This window comes from Camponotus floridanus, unplaced genomic scaffold (assembly GCF_003227725.1).
Source record: "Camponotus floridanus strain SB8 unplaced genomic scaffold, Cflo_v7.5 scaffold91, whole genome shotgun sequence".
In the NCBI taxonomy this organism is placed as follows: Eukaryota; Metazoa; Arthropoda; class Insecta; order Hymenoptera; family Formicidae; genus Camponotus; species Camponotus floridanus.
Window position 1 is genome coordinate 387,355 of NW_020229862.1, and position 21,856 is coordinate 409,210.

The window sequence follows — 21,856 nt, forward strand, 5'->3', positions numbered from 1 at the left end:
ATATTATACGAATATATTTATGAATGTTATATTATATATAAAACTTTATATGATATGATATAGTTACATGTATTAAATTGTAGGCATCAAAAACAGAACGTTCAAAGTCTTCACCGACGTATAAAGATCTAGATTTTATGGAGCACCATCCAGAAGGTATCTTTTTAGAAGCCGATACATATAGCGCGTTAGTAAAAACTATTCAACGGGATTGTCGTGTGTTGGAAAGTTTCAAAATTATGGATTATTCTTTACTTGTTGGAATCCATAATCTTGATCAAGCTGCAAAGGAAAAAGCTGTAAATATTACACAAGTTTCTCCATATCACATAAATATTATGCAATAAATATTTATCTATATATATTACATTTATATTATAGCAAGAGCAAAGATTGTCGGCAAGCGCCGATGAAGAAGTTGGGGAAATGGGTGAAACAGATGGATTTATTCAAAGTGAGAGGGAAAAAGATAGAGAGGATAGAATAGGCGCTGCCGCTTTAAATCGATCGCGTAGTATAAATCGTCAGAGATTAGTTGCTCATAGTACGGCAATGGAAAGTATTCAAGCTGAGAGCGAACCGATAGATGAAGAGGATGATGTACCGTAAATATCATATTTATACAATTTTATGGATATATCGAGATATGTTATTTTATGAGACTAATAAATTTTGTTTATGTTCCCAATAGCTCAGGCGGCATTCCTGCCAGAAACGCGCGTGGTGAACGTCTTTTATTATTCCTTGGTGTTATCGATATTTTGCAAAGCTACAGATTGAAAAAGAAATTAGAACATACGTGGAAATCGATGATACATGATGGGGTAAGTTACACATGTGCGTACATGCGTGCATATATGTGTGTGTATTAATATAAATTTCTCCCTTATAATCTAGTTTTCTCTCACAATTCAGCTTTCTTTTATTTGTCCAACATCTTATTGATATTGATATAGAAAGAATGTTCTTGCTTTCTCAGGATACTGTGTCGGTTCATCGACCAGGATTTTACGCGCAACGCTTTCAGGATTTCATGGCCAAGACAGTATTTAAGAAAATACCATCACGTAAGTACCATCCGAATCAACCTGTCCTAACAAGTTTGACTACAAGATTACACTCAGCAAAACTCACTAATATGTGAGCAAATTTACGCTTAATTACCTATTTACCGGTAGCCATTATCTTTTAATCGATCATGTTAACTTGTCGCGTTATATTATATATTATATACACACACAAGTTGTATAATTGATAAGCGATTTTGCTTATTGAAAGAAGGCAAAATTAATGGTATCAGTATTGTTCAAACGTATTGCAATGCTATCAAATTGTACCTTATTGACGCTTTTGAGATATATTTTAAATATTTAATGCAAGAAAAACGGGAGTAGAACAAGGATAGTTTATTATAAGTGAAGCTCAAAACTGGTACTTAGAATATATAGGTAGTATGTTATCATTATATAAATAGTAAGGTACTCATATTGTTACTTAAGAAGAGAGCATATTTCAATTTTCATAGAGCAGTAAGCCGTAAGCTAGATACGCATATATTTTTCCTCTCGTTACAATTCACTAAAAAATTCGTCCATTTAATTCATTTATGTAGTTATACAATTCTTTTAGCGCGTAACGAACTCGCGTTATTGTCGAAATAGCGGAAGAAAATCTAACAAAATATTAGGCTTCCACGAATATCATAATCGTAATTATTATCAGGGATAACACAAGCGATTCTGGTTTTAATAAACTCTTTATCTGATTATTTATATATTTTAAGAATGTTAAAAGCGCAGCTGTCAACGACTCCATTTTGGCTGTACAGATTTTATCACAGATTTAGCCGTCCAGAGAAATATTTTAATGATTATAACAGCGTTATAAAATATTTGAGTGACTGCAGAGAATGCGACAAATACTGTGCGGATATCCGAAAATTATCTAAACGCGTTTTTGCATCAATAGCATAGTTATATTTAAATTTTATTGATCTGCCCAGTGCCTTGCGTAGATTAATGAAAAATATCGTGCAAATCAGAATTCTTATCAAATACGAGACTACACGCTTTATCTATTCAACGAATGCAATTTGTCAATGGCATACACAATCCGATCCAGAAGAGAATTTTTCGGATACCTGCATTCGTTTAGAATCATGCTGTGAATAAGATATATTTTGGGTTTAACGAATGTCAATTGATCATTTTTGGGTTTTGTTTTGGTGTAACTAATTGCTAACACAATACACACGTATGTATATTTTGTTATATATAATTTTTTCCGTTTATTGATAACATTGATTTTTTTACAAGTTTTACCTCATTGTGCATTTCATATTTTCCTTCGACGCACAGTTTTATTTTCGGTATATTTATTAAAAAGAAACAAAAAAATTATCGATCACTGGTGTCCACAAGTATAGCTGAGTATTTTTTACATATATACTTGTATATATAATATATATCGATATTGTTAATCGATTTTGTGACTTCCATTGGTATATTTTTTACTTACTTATATATTAGACTGCGAGCCATGTTTGAAAAGATCGATCTTAAGAAGATTTTTATTAAGTGTGCATAAACAAAAGCTGGCATTTAAAAATCCCTTTTCTTGTCAATAATTTCTTCTTGATCTAGTCCATAACATATTATGTGCGCACTTGTTAATGATACAAATAATCACAATCTAATTTTTTATCTTTTTTTATTAATAATAATCATGTGCCAAAATCTTGTGAAGATTTCATCTTTAATATACAAAAATAAATCTCAATGACAAAAAACTGTTTCATCAATACGCCAAAGCAATCATTGATCTTTTCGTTCATTAGAGCATTAGTAAAAAAGTAGTATAATAGAACGCACGAAATACGTTCGCGCAATTCAAGTTAGCTTAGTCAATAATTTAAAAAATAAACAATTATCAAATTAATTGTTTAATCAATCAACGTTCAATAAAATCAAAAGAAAGATGTCAAACATATATAGTTCTCTCTATAAAGACTCTGTTTAGAAATTTTTTAGAGATAGAGAGATAGGAGAGACGCTGATTGATTTTGTGCGATCTATATATTTATAGAAGAATCTCTGCGAAATATAATAATGTTGAACGCGTATATATTTTTGCAATAATAGCAAATATTAGGACCGCGTGGGTGTACAATTAATTCGAGAAAGAGAGTGCGAGAGTGTGAGAGCGAGAATAAACGGTAGAAGTAGATGATTTTTTTTTTATTTTAATTATAGCGAAAATATTCAGCTATCGACTGAACGTGGGCACCATTGTACATATTTATATATTTTGCAATAAACATTTTCGCTATTTACAACTTCATTTCATTTATAAGCCCACCCGTACACAACTTATAACCTGTTACCGTACTACTACTGCTACTATACTACTATACTACTCTACTATTATACTACTAATACTCATTATCATTATTATTATTATTATTATTATTATTATTATTATTATTATTATTATTATTGTTGCTATTATTACTAGTACTACTATTCTCGTCCTGTGTACTATCATCTCATTATTGACATTATTCCACTTACTATGACATACATTCCCTCGTAGTCGTTATTCATATTAAGTTTTTTGCACCATCAGCGCGTTACACTTTGTATATTGTCTTAATATTGTATCGTGCGATGTGTTTGTTGTTTGTGTTACGTACGTTTGCGTTTCGTTAATCACCTATCACTTATATTTTATCTCATGCGAATAGAAACAGATTACAATTGACAGCCCAAAAACGCTCTAGGAAGAGTTATGTGATTCTTTTTTTTGATTCTCTTATAATTTATCATGTTAAATGCAATGTTATTGCAGCATCAACTTGTGTCGCATAAATCTTTGAGTAGAATCCAATTAAAAATCTGCAGATGATAATTTGTGACAAAAGCTACATTCCCTGTTCTTACAGGAAAAAAAGGAAAAAGCTTTAAAAAAATTGCTTTCCATATCAACTTAATACATTTGGAAACTAGTTGTACCCTGACTTTCTTTAATGTTTCTATCTATTCTCGGCAGTCTTTAATAATTTTATCATTTATTCAATAATCCGGTATATATAATCATATTATATACGAGTTAGCTAAATGTTGATGTTTCTGTGTCCCGTGCACTTCTTTTCGTGTCAACCCCCAATGACCTGATCTGACCTGCTACTGATTGAAACTCGAAAATCGAATACCAAAAGTGGACCTGCCTGAGATTAAGGGGAATCACCGCAAATTCCGTAACCTCGTCACCAGCTATATAGGTAACTCTGTCTATGTGTGCGTCCGTCTGTCCATTTTTGTACGAATGTATGTACGTTTGTTTTCATATAATCCTTCTGCCTGTATGCATCTTCTTCGAATGATCGTTTTTTTTCTTATTTTGCTCTTTGATTCTAGAAACAATGTATCTCTTAATTCATTTCGTGCATTCGCTGGATAAAATTAAACTATAAAATGTCTATTAAAATTTTTTGAAAGAATTAATATTTGAATATAATTGGTTTAATTGAATTTCTTAAAATAAGTTTAAAATAATGCGTGTGACAATTCTTTGCATGCACAACTCAAAAAAAGCTATGAAATATATGTATTAGATATATTTTTTTATTTGCTTAATTATATGATTGAAACGAGTAGATTATATTTAGAAAAATTGATATACATCTAGACTATTTGAATATCTTTTACACAATTAAGCTTTGAGCACAATTCTATGTTTGCTACGTTTGGTTTACTAATATGTTTGTGCGATTGAAATTTGAATATTTTTATTAAATAAAAAACGATTTTTTAGAATGAATTTCAGCAATAGAATTATGCGAAAAATCTTTCTATTTTTGTATGTATGTGTGTGTAAGTGTGTCTCTTTCTTGTTTCTATTTTTGTCGCTTCAACCAATGCCTGTGAGAATTGTACGTCTAATACGTGTACTTTATTTCACTCTTCTCTATCACTTTATTGTCTTCTACTTTTTGCAACACACAGCAAGAAAATCTTTTATCCAAATCATTCTTTTTAATATCCAAGCGATGATATTCACTATCACGGAATGAACTCTTCACTTCTACACATTTTCATATAGTATCTTGCAAAGAAATTAATTAAAAGATTTATGTGTTTCACATCTATTTAGGATATTTTCACTGAGTTTCTCTATATATATTTATCTACAACTCATCTACAATTCCGAAACTTCCCTGTCACATTCGATATCATGCAGCAATTAGTTTAGCCTAGGCATACCCTATATTTCACGGCACGGATGATAGATAAACGTTTATATAACAAAATATTCTCTTTTATTACATATATGCATATAAAATATATTTTTACAAACTCCAGCACAATTCTCTCATGTACGTACATACTTTTTTATGTGATTAACTTAGGCATGTGGATTAAGATGTAGTATAGGTGACAATTGTAAAAATAGCTCTCGCATTCGAAAGCGAAGCTCATAGGTGTGCTTGATTATATCTTCACATATTTATCTATACATACAATATATGTTAAACATTCTATATATTTGCGATTAGTATAATTAAAATATAAGAGCATTCACACATATATGATAGTTTAGCATTCGTTAACAGTAGAATAGTAATTGTAGTCCGAAGAAAGAATATTTATAGATAATTATGGCAAGTAGTGCTGTAGCGAGACTTGTGTTTTATTTAGAAAGAAGATTTAGATATACTATCTAGGAATATGATAGATAAAAAAGGCTATCGCGGTACAAACTGATTTCTTTAATTAGATTTAATGATTAGATAGAATTGGCTATAATGTTATTAAAGCTGATTTAATATATGTGTATTTAAAGGAGATTTTTTATATATTTGTCTAATTATTTTTAGGGGACTTATATAAATAGTAAATTATTTTCTAGTGAAAAAGTTAGAAAAAATATAAAATATACACAATTATCATGTTAAAATTGAATAATGAGTAGAATGATTTACTAATAATTAGATAAATTGAAACAAACGAGGCTAATATATCCTTTGATCCTTGCTACGGTACTGATGTCAGCTTTTGTAGCATAATACGTTTGTGCTCTTTTAATAGGTATACCTAATACGTGCAAATTTTAAAGCAGTTTTCAAAAATAACTTGATGTTGAGTTTACCTGCATTTTTGCAAAAAATTATGGCATCGCATATTTTATGTTACAGCCTTGAAGCATTCCCCGTCGAAGAGGAAAAGCATAAGCAGACCACTGAGGCCGCTGGAGGGTGATTTCGATTCGACCGGTGAGTTAGACGTTTCAATTCAAGTCATTTTCCAATACTCTGTTATTCCAAAGTTCTTTACGCTTGTTTATGATATCACGCGAAAGAGAGATTTCGGTTTTCGGAACGACATTAATAATGGATCGCGAATATCGCGTTATTTTCGTGTCTCTAAATGTTCGCCTACAATATTCAACGACTCCAGAACGCCTAGAACAATATGAATCACGCGATAAAAAGATTAATTAAATTTTAAAAATGTCTGATTCATCAAGAATGCGGCGCAAAATACATTAGCAGCGCAATTTAAAATTTAAAGATCTGAATTCCGAAAATCGTGCCGAAGACCTTCGGTAAAAAAAATATTTCTTCACAATTCTATTATTGGCTTTGCGCTGAATTTCACTGTAGGCAGGCACAGCGATCAGTGCAATAAACTTAGTTGCGACATTTCCACGTTACCCGCTTCTAAAGCATTCACGACAGTACCGATATGCGAAGACGTCGAGAATTCTAGGTGAAGTCCCGTCTAATCCTATTTACTCCCTCACACACATCCCTCGTTCTCTCGTTAAGTTGCCTTCCTACGGATGTCCCATTATTCGGATACAAAACGTATGTATCTTATTTCTAATTCTCTAATTATTCAGTAGATTTTAATCTGTAGCATAAAGATGCACGTTGTAATAAAAGTATTTTCAACTTCACATTTTTCTATATTAATAGTCGAGGTTAAAAGTTTAAATAATTTTACCATCAATAAGATATATGTACATTTCAACACTCAAATTACAACGAACGATGGTAAAATTAGTGTAAATATTAAATGCAGAATTTTATATATTGTACAGAAGCAATATATATACAATCACAATTTCATATTTTATTAAAATTGAATATTTCACCTGGTAAAAAAATTATATTTCACCTAGCAAAATAATTTCACTAATTCACGAGATTTTGCACTTACTTCGTACTTTATCTATCCTCGTGTCCTTGTTAATTAGTCCTTTCATTAATGCAATCGTCCAAAGCAGCTTTATATCGTGAATGTCAGTCAAATGTTTAATTTCTTCCTGTTACACAAACGTCCTTTGCTCGAATCCTGGTTCTGCCTCGGGACTCCTTTGGTCAACGAGACGACAGAGAAACTGCGACCGCGAGATTTCGGCAGGGTACGCTTTTATCGTGCTTCGCCCACGCTGCGAATGGAAAACGCTTGAGACAACGCAACGAACGCCGATTTTTATAATAAAACAGGGTTTGAATTATTATTATCGATGATATAATCATGATTTCGATGCTACAGATGCGCGAAAATAATTCCTATATTTATGCTGGAAAAATATTAATTTTTCCTCATCCGCAGCATCAATAATACTCTCCTTGACATTATAACGCTTTCGAACCCTACGGTGAAGAGATTTCGTGACATTGAAGACGAGATCTCGTGCTTGAACGCGCTTTTGGCATTGAATGGCTTTCGCGTTTGGACACCCTCGAAATCCGTGGCGAGTTTCTCTGTCCAATTAAGAGTCGGACACACGTGACAAGTACGGTAATGGTACATGGTGTTGTATGGTGGTTTAGCGGTGGCGGCAACTGGAGGTTCGGCAATGCATGCTACGTCACCTACGAAAGCCGGTGAGTCTCAGTTTACCTTAATGTATAGTTGTTCATTTTCATGCGAAACTATTATATTTCTCAAAATTATATCGCGAAAAATGTACCCTATTATTTTTCGGAATAGACGCTCACAATAGGCGCGTTTTTTACTCAGAGAGTAAATACAGAGGATATGATAAATATGATAAATTTCTAATATTAAAGAGTCGTATAAGTTTTTTGTTATATTATAATGAATCTGAACTATTTAAAGTCTTAATCAATAAAATGATTAAATAATTGTTTCTTGATCAGAAAGAGAGTTTCGTATTATGATATCAAATTTGTCAATCATGTATCATTTATCGCTTGATTAAAATCGCAAATAAATAATTTGTCGAATGAACTGTGCAACGTAAATCGCGAGAAAATTATAGAATAACATGTTTACATTATTATACATAATAATTATAGCAAGAATATACTTCATGTATTGTACTGATCGCATGCATACTTTTCGCTATTTAATTATGAACATACATATATCTATACAGGGTGTATCTGAAATGATGCACTAAACTTTATGCTAGAGGTCAAAATAAGACTTTTTTTTCTTATGAACATGGGTCCGCAAATAAATCCCCCTCCAAACTAAAATTCGAAAATGTGTGAAATTGATCAAATACCCGCAGTGTAAATTTATTTATCTCTCAAGAGAGGGTGAGAGGTAACGTCAAAATTAAGGTCAAATAATAAAGCGATCCATAATACAGCCAATTTTCAATTTTTCCCCAAACTTTAGGGGCCTCTAGCTCGGAGGGGGGTTCATTTGCGGACCCAAAGTTTAGTGCATCATTTCAGATACACCCTGTGTCTTACGATAAATTGTAGTACGTATTTATAAAAAAAGCATTACGATAATTCTCGTAAAGAACTCGGTCAGGAAAGAATGAACGTTGCACGGTTCTCCAGATCATTCGATTTCTCTCATCCGGCTTCTCTGTTTTTCTCTGTTTGCCTACCTCTCTCTCTATCCCCATCCCGCGCCATCACGACGCTGCACATCGCGACTCCCTCGACCGTTGAACTCCCCCGGACGGCCACGAACGACCTCGAACGAGTAGCAGTTAGCCTGCCCGACTCTACGATCAGCGCGACGAACGCGGCGGTCACAAGCGGCTCGGTACCGATCGCCACCTCGACCCCGGTTAATCCCGCCGCCGGGCCGTTGAGCCCGCCACCGTTGACCTTAGCCGCCGGTCAGGGCCCGCATCCGCACGAGCATCCGCCCGGGGCCGCCCCCACGGTCAAGGTCACGAGTTACCCGGCCGTGCTGAAGGGTAGGAGCGCGGCGAGTCCGCCGAATCCGAACCTGGTGCCGTCCGGCAAGGTCCCGCCGCCGGTGCCGCCGCGGGGCACGGGCCCCTCGAGGACCGGCAGGTCCTCCGAGGAGCACCGGACGGCCGGTGCCACCGCCTCGACGACGTCATCGGTGACTTCCAGCCGAGGTGATGAAGCAGCCATAATCACGAGATACCGCTTGCATGACAGTTCGTGCGACCTGCACCGCCCGCTCCCACCCGATCTTCCCTCTACTTCTTCCGCTACCACCGCTAACACTGTGACCTCTACTATCACCGCTGCTACTTCTACTAAAACTATCGCGATCTCGAACGCGTTGCATGCCCGTACATCGACACTCGACACGTATCGCGTCACGCACCACGACAGTTTCGACCGAGAGACCGGAAGCGATGATCGGCCGATGGACTGGTATATCCAGGACTTGAATGAGGAATTCGTCAGCGTGGAGAAAGTCGAGGATGCTTACTTCATCAAGACCAGTCCGCATCCTTTCAGACCGGATAGAGGAATTTACCGATCCGATCGCTGGAGAGAATTCGGCGGAGCTGGAAATCGTAAAGTTCCCAGGAGAGATAAAGAGAGGAGAGATAGCATCAAGATGGATCGTCTAGCGAAATTTACGTACTTTCTCAATCCAAGTTCTCGAGGCGACCTGATGGATTACAAGATGTCGCGAAAAGACAAGAAGCACTCCGAGACATACTACGAGAGGATGAAGAGGAAGCAGAAGGACCTCGAGGCGTCTATCACGACTATCACGACGATGTCGTATCGTCGTAAGTCAATGGGACATGCGAAAGCTACGGATGCATCATTTTACGCGAAGAATAAATTTGTTGAAGAATCGGTTAAGCAAAAAATTTCAAGATTCGCTAACAAGGATAGCATATTGCTGCAAAAGATCCGAGAGAAAGCTAAAAGAAAGAAACGACTCGCACCGAAACCGAAGCGACAAATCTCTGCAACTTTTAATGGAAGTTTTGACGAAGCTGAAAAAACAAAAGAGAAAAAAGAAGATAAAAGATTCTTTTCAAAAATCGATTTCCAAGCGAAAAAAAACGATAAGATTCAGGGAAAAAATGATACTAAAAATATTAAAAGTGACAGGAGACAATCAACAATCAAATGCGATAAATCTTTTGAGATGAAGAATTCTTCTACGAAAAATAGCAATTATTTTGGTGACAAGAATATCTCTAAAATTATAAACGACCAACAGGGGAATAAAAGAAGTGGATTTAAAGGAATCTTCCCGAAAGGCAGTCGCGTTGAAGATGAAAAGAAGATAGTCCGCGAACGAATTAGTAACTTTGATCGACAAACTAATGAAAAATTAAGAAAATACGAAGACTCTTCAGAATTTGAATTTGATATTAAAAAAAATAATCCGAAAGATATGAATCGAGATAAATTGCTAAAAATAGCTAAGAGCGAAACACTTATATCTTCCAGTCTCGACATTAAAAATAGCAACGTCTTGAAGTCTTTCGTTTCTGAGAAGGTGAAAAGTTTCGAGAAGATCAAAGCGAGAGACGAAACAAGAAATCCTGAGCAAGAAGAGCTATGCTTGTACAACTTAAACGAAGGAGGAGTCAACATTATTAAGCAAAAATTTACACCGTCGACTAATAAAACCCAATTAAATCAGGAAGAAGAAAAAATAGGATTGACAGTGGAAATATTAAATACTAAACACGAAAAATTTAAATCTCTTTCGAGTGGCAACGATCTGTCATTCAATTCGCAAGAATTTGGAATGATAAAACCGAATGTCTCTTTTTTACACACTTATCGAAAGACACGATCGTTTACATAAAAATGTATTTTCTAGCTAGTAATTTTAGATTATTACGAAAATTACTTGGCAATGTAAAAACAAGAAGAAGCTTACGCCTTAAAAAAGATATAATATAACAGATGACTTAGAGTTTCGATAACACCAAGTTGATAACAATTTCCGATCCGATAAACGATAAACACAATCGGATTGTTTCGAATTTATAACTTTATAAGGAAGAATGGCAGCTTTATAAGAATTGCAACCTTATAAGGAAAAACAATAGCTTTCATCTTCCTCCATTGGTCGCTCTTTTTTTTATCAAACATTTATATTTTTCCCTTACTATCACTGCCGCATGATAACGCAAGTATTATTATTTTCTGCATATCATCATCTGATTTCACATATTAGATCGATAACAATGTTTTAGTAATCATCGATGGATATCGAAGAAAATTATATCATGTTTATTATTAATTGTTCTTCATTTTATTATATTGATAGACATTGAGAGGAAAATAATCTGCGTTGACTAATAGACAATTTTCCTCATCTCTTTTCCACGTCTGCGACATTTCAATGTCAGTCGATTTTAAGACATCGACGAGGTATCGTTTATACAGTCTAAATCATTCTCTGTTTATTGTGCAAAATTATCAATACGTAACAATCTATGATTGATTAACGTCCTTAGTAATTTTTTAAAATTAAAATTTGCATGTGTAGAATTTTTCATCAACAAGCAAATAAACGCAATGTATTATACACAAAATGAAATTTTGCTTACATTGTTATCATTCTTGTAATGATATATCTTTCTATTATCTCATCTTTTTTAACGATTCAGCATTCATTTAATTGCGTTTATTTACTTGTAATTGTATTATGTATATCGGCTCGAAAAATTTCGAAGGATTTAGTTTTTTATTTATAAAATGTATATTAATAATTCCTCGACTCTTTATCTCGATGTAATACATGTGTCTATATCAATGCGTGATGATGTATCATGTAAAATTCAATCTGTCCTAGATAAATAATTTGTTTGCTATTGCACTTGCATACTATACGTATAGCTTGACACGTAGATAGAATATTATTTAATGAAAGTTTGAAATTATTTTTTTTAATTTCGAATAGATGCTTTATTTTTTTATTGCATCTCTATTAAAAATGTTTTACATTTTCAGCATTTTTAAGAATGCAATAATTTCATATAACAGTCGCAGTTGTGCAATAAATAATACAATTTTATCGTGATATAAATTGATTTATACAATTTGAAATAATAGCTTTGCTAACTTGCTTGTTGTCTCTAAACAAGTGTTGAAAATGTAATTTTTTGCTCTGAATAATTTCCTTATTGCGTATAAAATTGCTTATAAACTTTGTATTAATTGTCTTTCTTCTTGCAAATATTTATAGTTGTTTTTATCCTAAGCTTCATCAACCGTATACATACGCGTAGATAGGCAAAAGGGTTAATTTCTCGCGTAGATTTTTAGAGCAGATATCATTACTATTTTAAACTGGACTAATTAAATCATTTTAAATCAATATTCAATGAATGATTCCATTTGTTCTGTTGATTCAATTTCTAAATCTCTGCAAATGTATAGTAAAAAATGGATAATTTTTAAATTAATATATTAAATTTAATTTAAATTAATATATTAAATTAATAATTTTCTTATCATGATAATCGAATTGTTAACAAATATAAAAATTGATGCAATTTGATACGATGGTAAATACTTTATCATACAAAATATTTCTAAATTTTTCAATTTTTTTGAAAGCACCAGTATCTCAGGAGGCCACGATAAAAAATATATTTTTTCCAAAACCGCTTCGAGAAGCAAACCGTATTTTTTTCCGCTAAACATGTATCTCAGTACTAGCGTACATATAAATATGTTCTGCACTAAACAAATTCTTTATCCCATCTATTCTTCGTCATTCCACCCTTGCTATTATTTTAGCGTTTGAAATAATATCGCGTGTCGATTAGGGCTAATTGTAGTGCGCTTTTTGTAGGTGGCACCCTTCCTTCCACCTGCTCCACCCCACCCCCGCCCTTTGACGACGCGGTCCGCTCGAACGACCAAACTCTGGCTTCCGGTGGTCATCTTCAACAAGGCGGCGCGACTATTCTCGCGAGCAGCCTGAGTTCCGCTCATACCAAACAAAATAAGGTTGTTCATCATGTTACGCTCACCAAGACGTATCACGACACTGTAAGGTGAGTACGATTTTTTTATAACACTAAATGTTGACAACTTTAATCTATCTTCATTTTCAATCAGTAACATGAAATCAAGAAAAAAATTACCTATTACTTTTTGCGTGTATGCTTATCTGGATTACAATAATTAGTCGATAGAAATGAGAATGCTAATCGCAATTTCCGAGAATAAATGTTACTGATTGATCGGATGTATAATTGACAAAATACATATGTATCGTCTTTACACTTTGTCTTTAAACTTTTTTTTTATGTTAATAATATATTATTGATATTGATTATGAGATACATATACATATACATATATTTTACGCTTATCTTTGCACTTTGCACGCATCTAAACGAAGACTTTCTTTTGCTTTATCACGGCATCTTCAGGAAAAGGAAAATGTTAGTATTATTTGATTTTAATTTAATCACACACATGATTATATTCGTTCCTCGGCCACTAGGTATTAAATCTCGAACAAATCTATTCCAATAGCATATCGGACGTGCATTTGGAGAGCAGCGGTAGCGGTAGTGGCAGTGGCGGCAGGGAAACCAAGTCATCGTTGAGCGTCGAGAGCGGAGGCAGCAGCCGCGGGGGTGGCTGTCTCACGTGGACGCCACCGGCCGGAAGCGCCGAGGGCTCGACGCCCACGTGGACTGAGGGGACGCCATCCTTCACCGAGAGCTCCAGCAGCGGCGACATAGGTAAGTTGCTGTACGCGCTCAACATCTACTACGGCTCCTGAAGAGTACTGCCACGAGGACTACAGCTACATCTTCTTCTGCCGCTAGCTTCCTCCCCTCTTCTACCTACTCGAACGCTCTGGCAAGAAAATTTGCGAGAACGAACGTGAGCGTCACGTTGATTCTCGTCATGTTGAGTCTGCTTTTTATAGGTTGTTGATGATTGTTGTAGATTTTTTTTATGTTGATTTTTTGCGAGAAGTATTCGATTCTTTCCCAGAATTTATATATGTATATTATGCCAATTCTGTAGATTTAAAGTTTTCTTTTTATAGACTTTCTTTATATTTGACTGATATCGATTGTATGATACAACAATATTGATGATCATGTTGGTGATGGATTTCTTTGTATCTTATTAATATAACAATTATAACACAAAATATCAATATAGTACAACTATTAAGTATGAATATATTGAATATATTCAACGAATTGTCATGAAAGTTTTAATTCAAAACATTAAACATTATTTTTTAATTATGCTATAAAATGTGTACAGCGTATATGTACACACACATTACATTACCATTATTTTAACTTTACAAATTCATAACACATGCTTTACAATGTCATAACACAAACAGTTATCACATTCCAGTGCCAAACTAGCGCAGGATTTTTTTTAATGTCGAAGGAAAGATATTTTTTCATTGAGATAATAGAATCTTTATTTAACGATAGAGTAAATAGAAAAAATATAAGATGAACATTAACACACCAAAACTCAGAATAAATTGTTATATGAATTGAAACCAATTCTTTCAATTTATTCTATATATTTTTATTGATTTTATTCATCATATATTTTATTCATTATACTATTTCTCGAAAGTGATTTTTTGAAATTATAGAGAGAGCGATATATCTAATTCTATCAAAATTATATATATACACATATATACACATATGAAACATATGGAATGTGATAATCAAAAAGCAAAAACTTAGTAATTAATTATTATTTAAATATGGTAAATTTTGTATTTCGAGACAAAATAATTCCATCTCGTTTAATTCTATGTGAATAATAATGTGGGCATTATATTACTATTCATGACACGGAAGTGATTGCCATGAAAGCAATGACGTTGCATAATTGCATTTGACAGTCATTTCGAATGCTCTACTTCTACTGTGTTAATTATGAGAAAAATTAATTATATCGATAAAAGTGACATCGGTCAAGTAAAAAGAATGAAAACAACTCTATTTTGCAATAATTCAATATTATTTTGCCTAGTCCTATAAATAATGAATGCTTTTTATATAGCTAAGTCAAAGGAAGTCTTATTAAGATGATTAAGATAATTTTACGACAAATGAAAGAAAAAGATAATAAAGGAGAAAATATGAAAAAAAGGAATACGAAACTTCACTCTCTCGTCACTCTTCATCAGATCCTGTCTACACACAGATTTTATTTTTCTATTTTTACTGATATATATATTTTTCGAGCTTCGACGATTGCTTGGAATCGCTGGGCTACGAGATAAGTTTCGATCTTTCTTTTATCTATATCTTTTTCCACTATATTCATTCACGCAAGCAATTAACTCACATGCTTTTCCTTATGCGTGTCCCGATTTGTAGAATGCACGATGTTCTCAACATTTCGTGATTCGATCCAAAGATTGCGAAACCTCGAGAGAAAAGGGAGAGAGATACAGAGGCCCTAGAAATCAATTTTCATAAAGCTATTTAAATAAGACATTTATACAGATGTTACGCGCATATGTTTTGATGTAATATTTCAAGCTGCTACAAAATTTCTCGAGATTTCTCAATCTCGCAGTTGCGATTGCTTTTTCACTTTTTTTCCCGAGAATAAAACTCGGAATATTTTTACTTATGGGCTTTACAATTTTTCGTTATGGGCAATCTCTAAAAGGTCTAACATTATTTTTTGCACGATGACGATTAACGATAATTTTAGGTTGCCCGACGACGCCGATCAAAGGTAATCAGCGTCAGGATGACGGCGGAAGGATCGCTGCCACCGTAGAAGAAGCACTAGCAAGTCTCACGACCGAAATGGTGAGTCCTTATTTATTTTACCGACCGATCGGACACAAAAGATACAGAGCAAGCAACAGAGAATCATGTTAATATTGTTACAAAAAAATTATATGCATATATTTTATACTTAAAATGCACATAACATGAGCCATATAAAATTACAAAATCAACTCTTGAAATAAAAAGGTTTATTTTGTAATAATTACTATCTTTTCGTACCTTCATTTTAATAATTTTATTAATATAGTCGTCATTATTATATTAATTGAAGCATAACTTTTTATTTATAAATAAGTATCGTTTATTTCATTTATATTTTATCGCTATAAATAGTGCTTTTTATGAATACTTATAATCGCACTAATATTATCATGACTTGATCTGTTGCCGCTGCTGTATATTTCCACAAACAGACGATTTATACAAGATGGTAAGTTCGTTATTGTCAGTGGCCGATTGATCGAATTATTCGAACGTGTTCTTATCGAGTGTGACCACAGGGATTAGCCTAACCGAAGATAGACGATGATAAAAACCTAACGAGTGATAATCGCGCTGTCAGCGGCTTTAAACCCGTTTAACGTCCCCTCGAATAATTGTCCTGGATTTTCCAGGAATAAATTTTTCTCCCTATGAACTGACTAATCCTCGATCCGCATGGAGCGTTCCAAAAGAAGCCAAACCATTTTGTTATAAAATTTAAATAGCAGCACATTTTTGGAAATGATGCAATTGTCGATATTCTCGAGACGTTCATCGCTTAAATGATTTGCGCGACGACGATATTCTCCATCATGCTGCGACACGCACTTTATTGAAAAGTAAACAAATGTTTTATCGCAAGCCACCGTCGACTGACGAAACACAAAAATATGCGCGCAAAGTATACACATCAGCATGATTTATATTACACGAATCGTTTTTCGCTTCTCGAAGAAATAGTGCCCGTTCAAAACGTGATATTAATCGGATATATTTTTAACAAAAAAAAAATATCGTAGAGATACTTACGAAGTACAAAGGAAGCAGAGTATAATTCTCATGATTGTCTACAATTAATCGGTAACTAAAATAGTTTGAAAATACTCATTAATTCCGAGGGAAAGATAGATAGAGAGAGAAACAGTTATGAGTTACTCTCTTGTCGAAAGCAGATCTTTCTTAACTCATGAAATTCATTCTGACAGAAACGAACAGCTGCTTTGGAACGCTCTGTGCGAGAGAGTCAGACTGTTTGAACGCTTTGTCTATTTTCCTGAATCAGGAGATACTGCAGCGCGAGTGAGAATGCACGACTCTCGTCCTTCTTCACTAATCTTCGTCACTTCGTGTGCAACGTGCTGTGGGTGATCTGCACCGTCGTAGCGACGAATCTTCTGAAGTGAAAGTGAGAAAGAGAGAATGTGCGAGTGAGTGGCTGCGAAGGAGACATAGAATGGTTACAGACAGCAAAGTATGCGGTTTAACCCTTGATTGGTCGCGTTAGAATAAGTTGCTAACGCGGTGTAACTTGCTTTTCAAGTGCTAATTTTATCAATGATATGTTTGCCATTATTGGTACTCACACTTTGTGCAATCGTCCTCGCAAGAGACTATGCTTTATTTGTTAAAATTCTTGTCTCTCTTCATTTCTTTATTACTCTTGTCTTTTATTATCATTATTATTATTGCTACTGGTTTCTCTTTTCCTATATTCGAGAAAATTTCTTTTCTATAGTTATTTCTACTTTTATATATATATACGCTTTTTATTTAATACCTTAGATATTAAGGAATTGCTTTATAAATACCTCCAATTATTATATATGATAATTTGTACATTTAAACATTTAATAGCACGACTACTTGAGGGTTAAAACGGAAGATAGCACGAATAGCTTCATCGAGGATCGAGGCGAATATTGCGATTTGTTCTTGATTACAAGCTCAAGAACTATTTGATTTTCATGCGTTTATATTTCGTTATGGACGTGCTTGTACTTAACGCAATTTTCAATCATTAACGTGCATTTTCGATATAAAGATCGCTCGTCTCGGTCCACGACTTCTATTATTAATCCGATATCGACATGTATATCTGTATACATAAACAGGAGGGGCGATTATTTCACTCGAATGTGCTTCTCGTTATGATAAGGGAACACTTTCGATATCTTTATGGGCATCCTTAAATCTTCCTGGGTATAAAGAGAGAGTCAATATCATTGTGGTTACATATATTTATCAAGAACGTGATAATCGTCGGCCTACAGTACTCGATAACGCTTTCGACATTGCTGGAATCGACTTGGGAAGTGATTGGAATGCCATTTGAAGAATTTCATCAAGAAGCGTCGCGTTTTCATAGACTTTCGATAAAGACTGAGAATAGCGTAATTTAAATTGCTTTTATTATTTCGGCGTATAAATCTTTAATTATTACATATTTATTTCGTATTACCTTCTTATCAAGAAGGAAAATTAAATCAATGCCAAAAGGATTAAAGATTTTAAAGTTAGAAATTTATTTTGAAATATTTGTAAGAAAGTAAGAAGACAAAAAAGCACCAAAAGGTCTATCTAGGACATAAGATAAAAGAACAAAATAAGTCGTGAAAATTATGTATCAAGAAGTAGAAAGTAAGCGATTATACATTCCTAAGAAGAATGATGGAAAATGGCATTTTATTCACTTCGAGACGTTTTCACGTGTATCTATTATCCGCACATGATTCATGGGTCTTTTTCCTAATCGAGTCGTCGCCGTCGATGAATTGATACCGTAAGTTTCACTATGTGAGAGAAGTCAATGCAATAAGCATTTGAATATTGAATATTAAATGGATGCACGACGAGAAATGGAGCGATTGTAAATAAATAAGATAAATATGCTTGCGCATAGTGTTCGGCTAGCAGGAAGCCCGCGCGATTCCTTTTTATTGCGATATGTAGTTAGTGTTATGTACATGTGTCTATATGTGTCTCACACGTTCTGTCTATCTCTGTATGTATCTACATACACATATGTACACACACGCAGAAAAATGTGTACCGTGTATACATATTATAAATATACAACGTGCGTGTGTACCCGCAAAGGAACCGTCTCGGGTATTCTTCCCGAATTCTGATGAGCTTTGGATGATACCGTTTATAAAATAGTCTGAAGAAACAAAAGAGAGAAGTATTTTTTATATCTCCGAATCTTGCTATGAATTTTTGATAAAAAATAGAACCTTTTGTAATGAATTTGGTATATTCTAATCGTAGCAATTGCATGATCCTAATAGAAGAATTTAAAACGTGTAACATTTTGAAAAACAACATAACGTTTCTCTTCGTCTTTTTCTTCAAAAGCGTTTATTAATTTATTTCTGCATAATAATTTTAATTTTTTTTTTTGACACGATAAAATATATGTATATATGTGTATTTTCTTTTTCCCTAAGCAAAACATTTTCTAACGCATAGAAGATTAAACTAATAATAGATTGAATGTACTGACAAGGATAAAGGCGAAGCTATTGAAAATATTGCTACTGGTAAGCGAAAGTGTAAGATTATATATAATAGATGATGACACATATGATATATTCTGCTAAGAGAGAAGGAGAAATTCACAATATGGAGAAAATTTCCAATGTTCCAGAAGTGTAGAAGTCTAGTGGGAATTAAATCTGCAAATAAAACACAGACTTAGTTTAAATTTCTTCACGATATATATTCAACGCTCATCAGAATCAGGTTATGCTTTCGGAAATATTGCCTTGCCGGTGCTGTATTATATATAATAATACGACGCGATGAGGACAATTGGCGAGGAAAGAAAGATAAATTTATAGTGCCGTGTACGTACAATACTTCGTAGTAGCATTCAGATGTGTAATCGCGTTGCTATAATAGTACGTGAGAGTTATCGCGAACGTTTTGAAAGGCCAAAATGTTGTTCAATTATACGTATTATTATTATAAAATGCTTCTAAACAGTCGATGTAACATATATGATTGGCGGTAAAATCTCACCGCATCTCGGTAACGGAATGAACGCTTTGAAGAGAATCAAAGCTAACATACATCTCGATATCTTATTATTAAAGTACCTTTTATTTTGTACATCGCAACATTCCGTCGTGTATTTTCACAAATATGGGACCGTATATTTTAACAATTGAAAAAGCATTTGGGCGAATTTTGTTGACGCATTCCAATGAAAAACTTGATTTGTATCTTTTAACAGAGACCACATGTACAACGATAAATAAGAGTAATAATTAATGTTACAAATGATGTTTTATGGGCTAGATCGATTTGCATTATCGGGCAAAGTCGATGAGAAATCCACGACAATTATTAAAATTTTACCGTGGCTGCAGATTTTACTGCCGAGATAGCTTCATGACACACAGTAGCTTTGTTAATTCGATATCCCTCTGGTGGGTATTATTATTATCGTAATTGTTAGGATCCCGATTCTATAAACATATTACTAACAACGTTAACAATTTCGAAAGCGTAATATTTTTTTAACATATCCCTGGGAATTAAATATTTTGGGATTTGAATTGAGAATAATTCTTAATCATTCACGCGAAAAAATTCAGAAAGAAATTAGAAGATCATTGTCGAATGTCAAAATGGAATGCGCGAAAAATATGCTACGTTGCTTAGAAATATTGAAATTGTTCTAACATAATGTTTAATCATTTTCTTTTGTGAAAACGATAAGAGACATTGTTTATAATTTTGAAAGTTTTCTTTTAACCTGATTTTCAGCGATTTTCGTGTTCGAATCACGCATGTTCCTTCTTGATTAATATAAATCTTTTCTGCTTGCAAACGCCAAATGATATGTTATACGCAGATATTTCTCTGTGTGTTTCGTGTGTGCTTATACAAAATTGACGTTGATGCCACTCGTGAATAACATTTGTTTTATAACTTTTCGATCATGTAGTCAAATAAATCAATGTGCTTTATCAAGTTACAAATTAAAAATTAAATTAAAAATCTAGCAATCTCTTTTATTGTGTTATATAATTATTAGTCAAAAATATATATTACCAATAATTAATTAATAATCAATGTATATAATTATATTTTTATTTATTTTTAATTTGATCTTACTACATTCATATTTACATTAAAGATATAATAAGATTAAAGATCTTGATAAGTTTTACAGATGACATATAATTTAATTTGTAGCTCATTTCTTAATTGGCTTGATATACGTATATCTTTAAAAGAAATTGAAAGACTGAAATAGAAACGATTCTTAATAATGAATCAAAAATATTTCATTTTTAATAAAATTTTTGAAAATTCTTGAAATGTACGCATATTTAAACATACGCCCGAGTAAGTAAAAATAAATATAGGACATATCTTTCTGTATTCGAATTATTCAGAGGCGAACCAGCCAAGACGGACAGCATCAATTGCAGCAAAGCGCATCCTTTTCGTTTTATCGTCAAATCAGGACGAGTCTGAAGCGCGATAATTCGAACCACGTCGCGATTATGAGGAACATGCAAAGAGCATTAAACGTTCGACGTCAAGCACCATGACACACGCAGAGTCCATCAGATTTAATATAAATTATTTTTTATAGATGTTTGCAAGAAATCAATAAAACTATAATATATGCGTAAAATATGCATATAATCGAGCACGTCCGAAGCCTCAGATCTGAAATGTTGTCGAATTATGTCAAAGAATATGATATGTTGTAAAAGAAATTATTAATAATTTTATCATAAAGCTGATTGTGTAAAAGAATTTTAAACATAAAATGTATAACATTTTTTAATATTTAAATTAATAATGTTCTTGGTAATGTATATGATATATAGAGATAAAATAATACAGAGACAATGAT

The 21,856-nt window shown here is 33.4% G+C and overlaps 2 protein-coding genes across 13 annotated transcripts in view; one reads left to right on the forward strand and one right to left on the reverse strand.

The window, feature by feature from the left end:
- LOC105247861 overlaps window positions 1-21,856 on the reverse strand; it is a 44,176-nt gene that overhangs the window by 10,537 nt on the left and 11,783 nt on the right. Inside the window, exon 1 of one of the 2 annotated variants that reach the window (XR_888928.2) lies at window positions 7,221-7,612. The exons of the other annotated variant lie outside the window; for it this stretch is intronic. The gene's annotated coding sequence lies outside the window, so the exon portion shown is untranslated. Of the gene's footprint in view, window positions 1-7,220; window positions 7,613-21,856 lie in introns of those variants that run through there. 2 annotated transcript variants of the gene reach the window in all.
- Window positions 1-21,856, forward strand: part of LOC105247862 (phosphatidylinositol 4-phosphate 5-kinase type-1 alpha) — a 33,116-nt gene that overhangs the window by 7,693 nt on the left and 3,567 nt on the right. For 2 of the 11 annotated variants that reach the window (XM_011252275.3, XM_011252276.3), the window contains exons 7-18: window positions 84-299; window positions 382-605; window positions 692-824; window positions 980-1,067; window positions 4,217-4,279; window positions 6,194-6,271; window positions 7,841-7,894; window positions 8,980-9,363; window positions 13,038-13,242; window positions 13,624-13,635; window positions 13,730-13,941; window positions 15,917-16,017. In XM_011252275.3, the coding sequence (XP_011250577.1) occupies window positions 84-299; window positions 382-605; window positions 692-824; window positions 980-1,067; window positions 4,217-4,279; window positions 6,194-6,271; window positions 7,841-7,894; window positions 8,980-9,363; window positions 13,038-13,242; window positions 13,624-13,635; window positions 13,730-13,941; window positions 15,917-16,017 (1,770 nt within the window). Of the gene's footprint in view, window positions 1-83; window positions 300-381; window positions 606-691; window positions 825-979; window positions 1,068-4,216; window positions 4,280-6,193; window positions 6,272-7,840; window positions 7,895-8,979; window positions 9,364-13,037; window positions 13,243-13,623; window positions 13,636-13,729; window positions 13,942-15,916; window positions 16,018-17,263; window positions 17,453-21,386; window positions 21,734-21,856 lie in introns of those variants that run through there. The other 9 variants (XR_888929.3, XM_011252270.3, XM_011252273.3 and 6 more) reach the window with 9 other exon arrangements.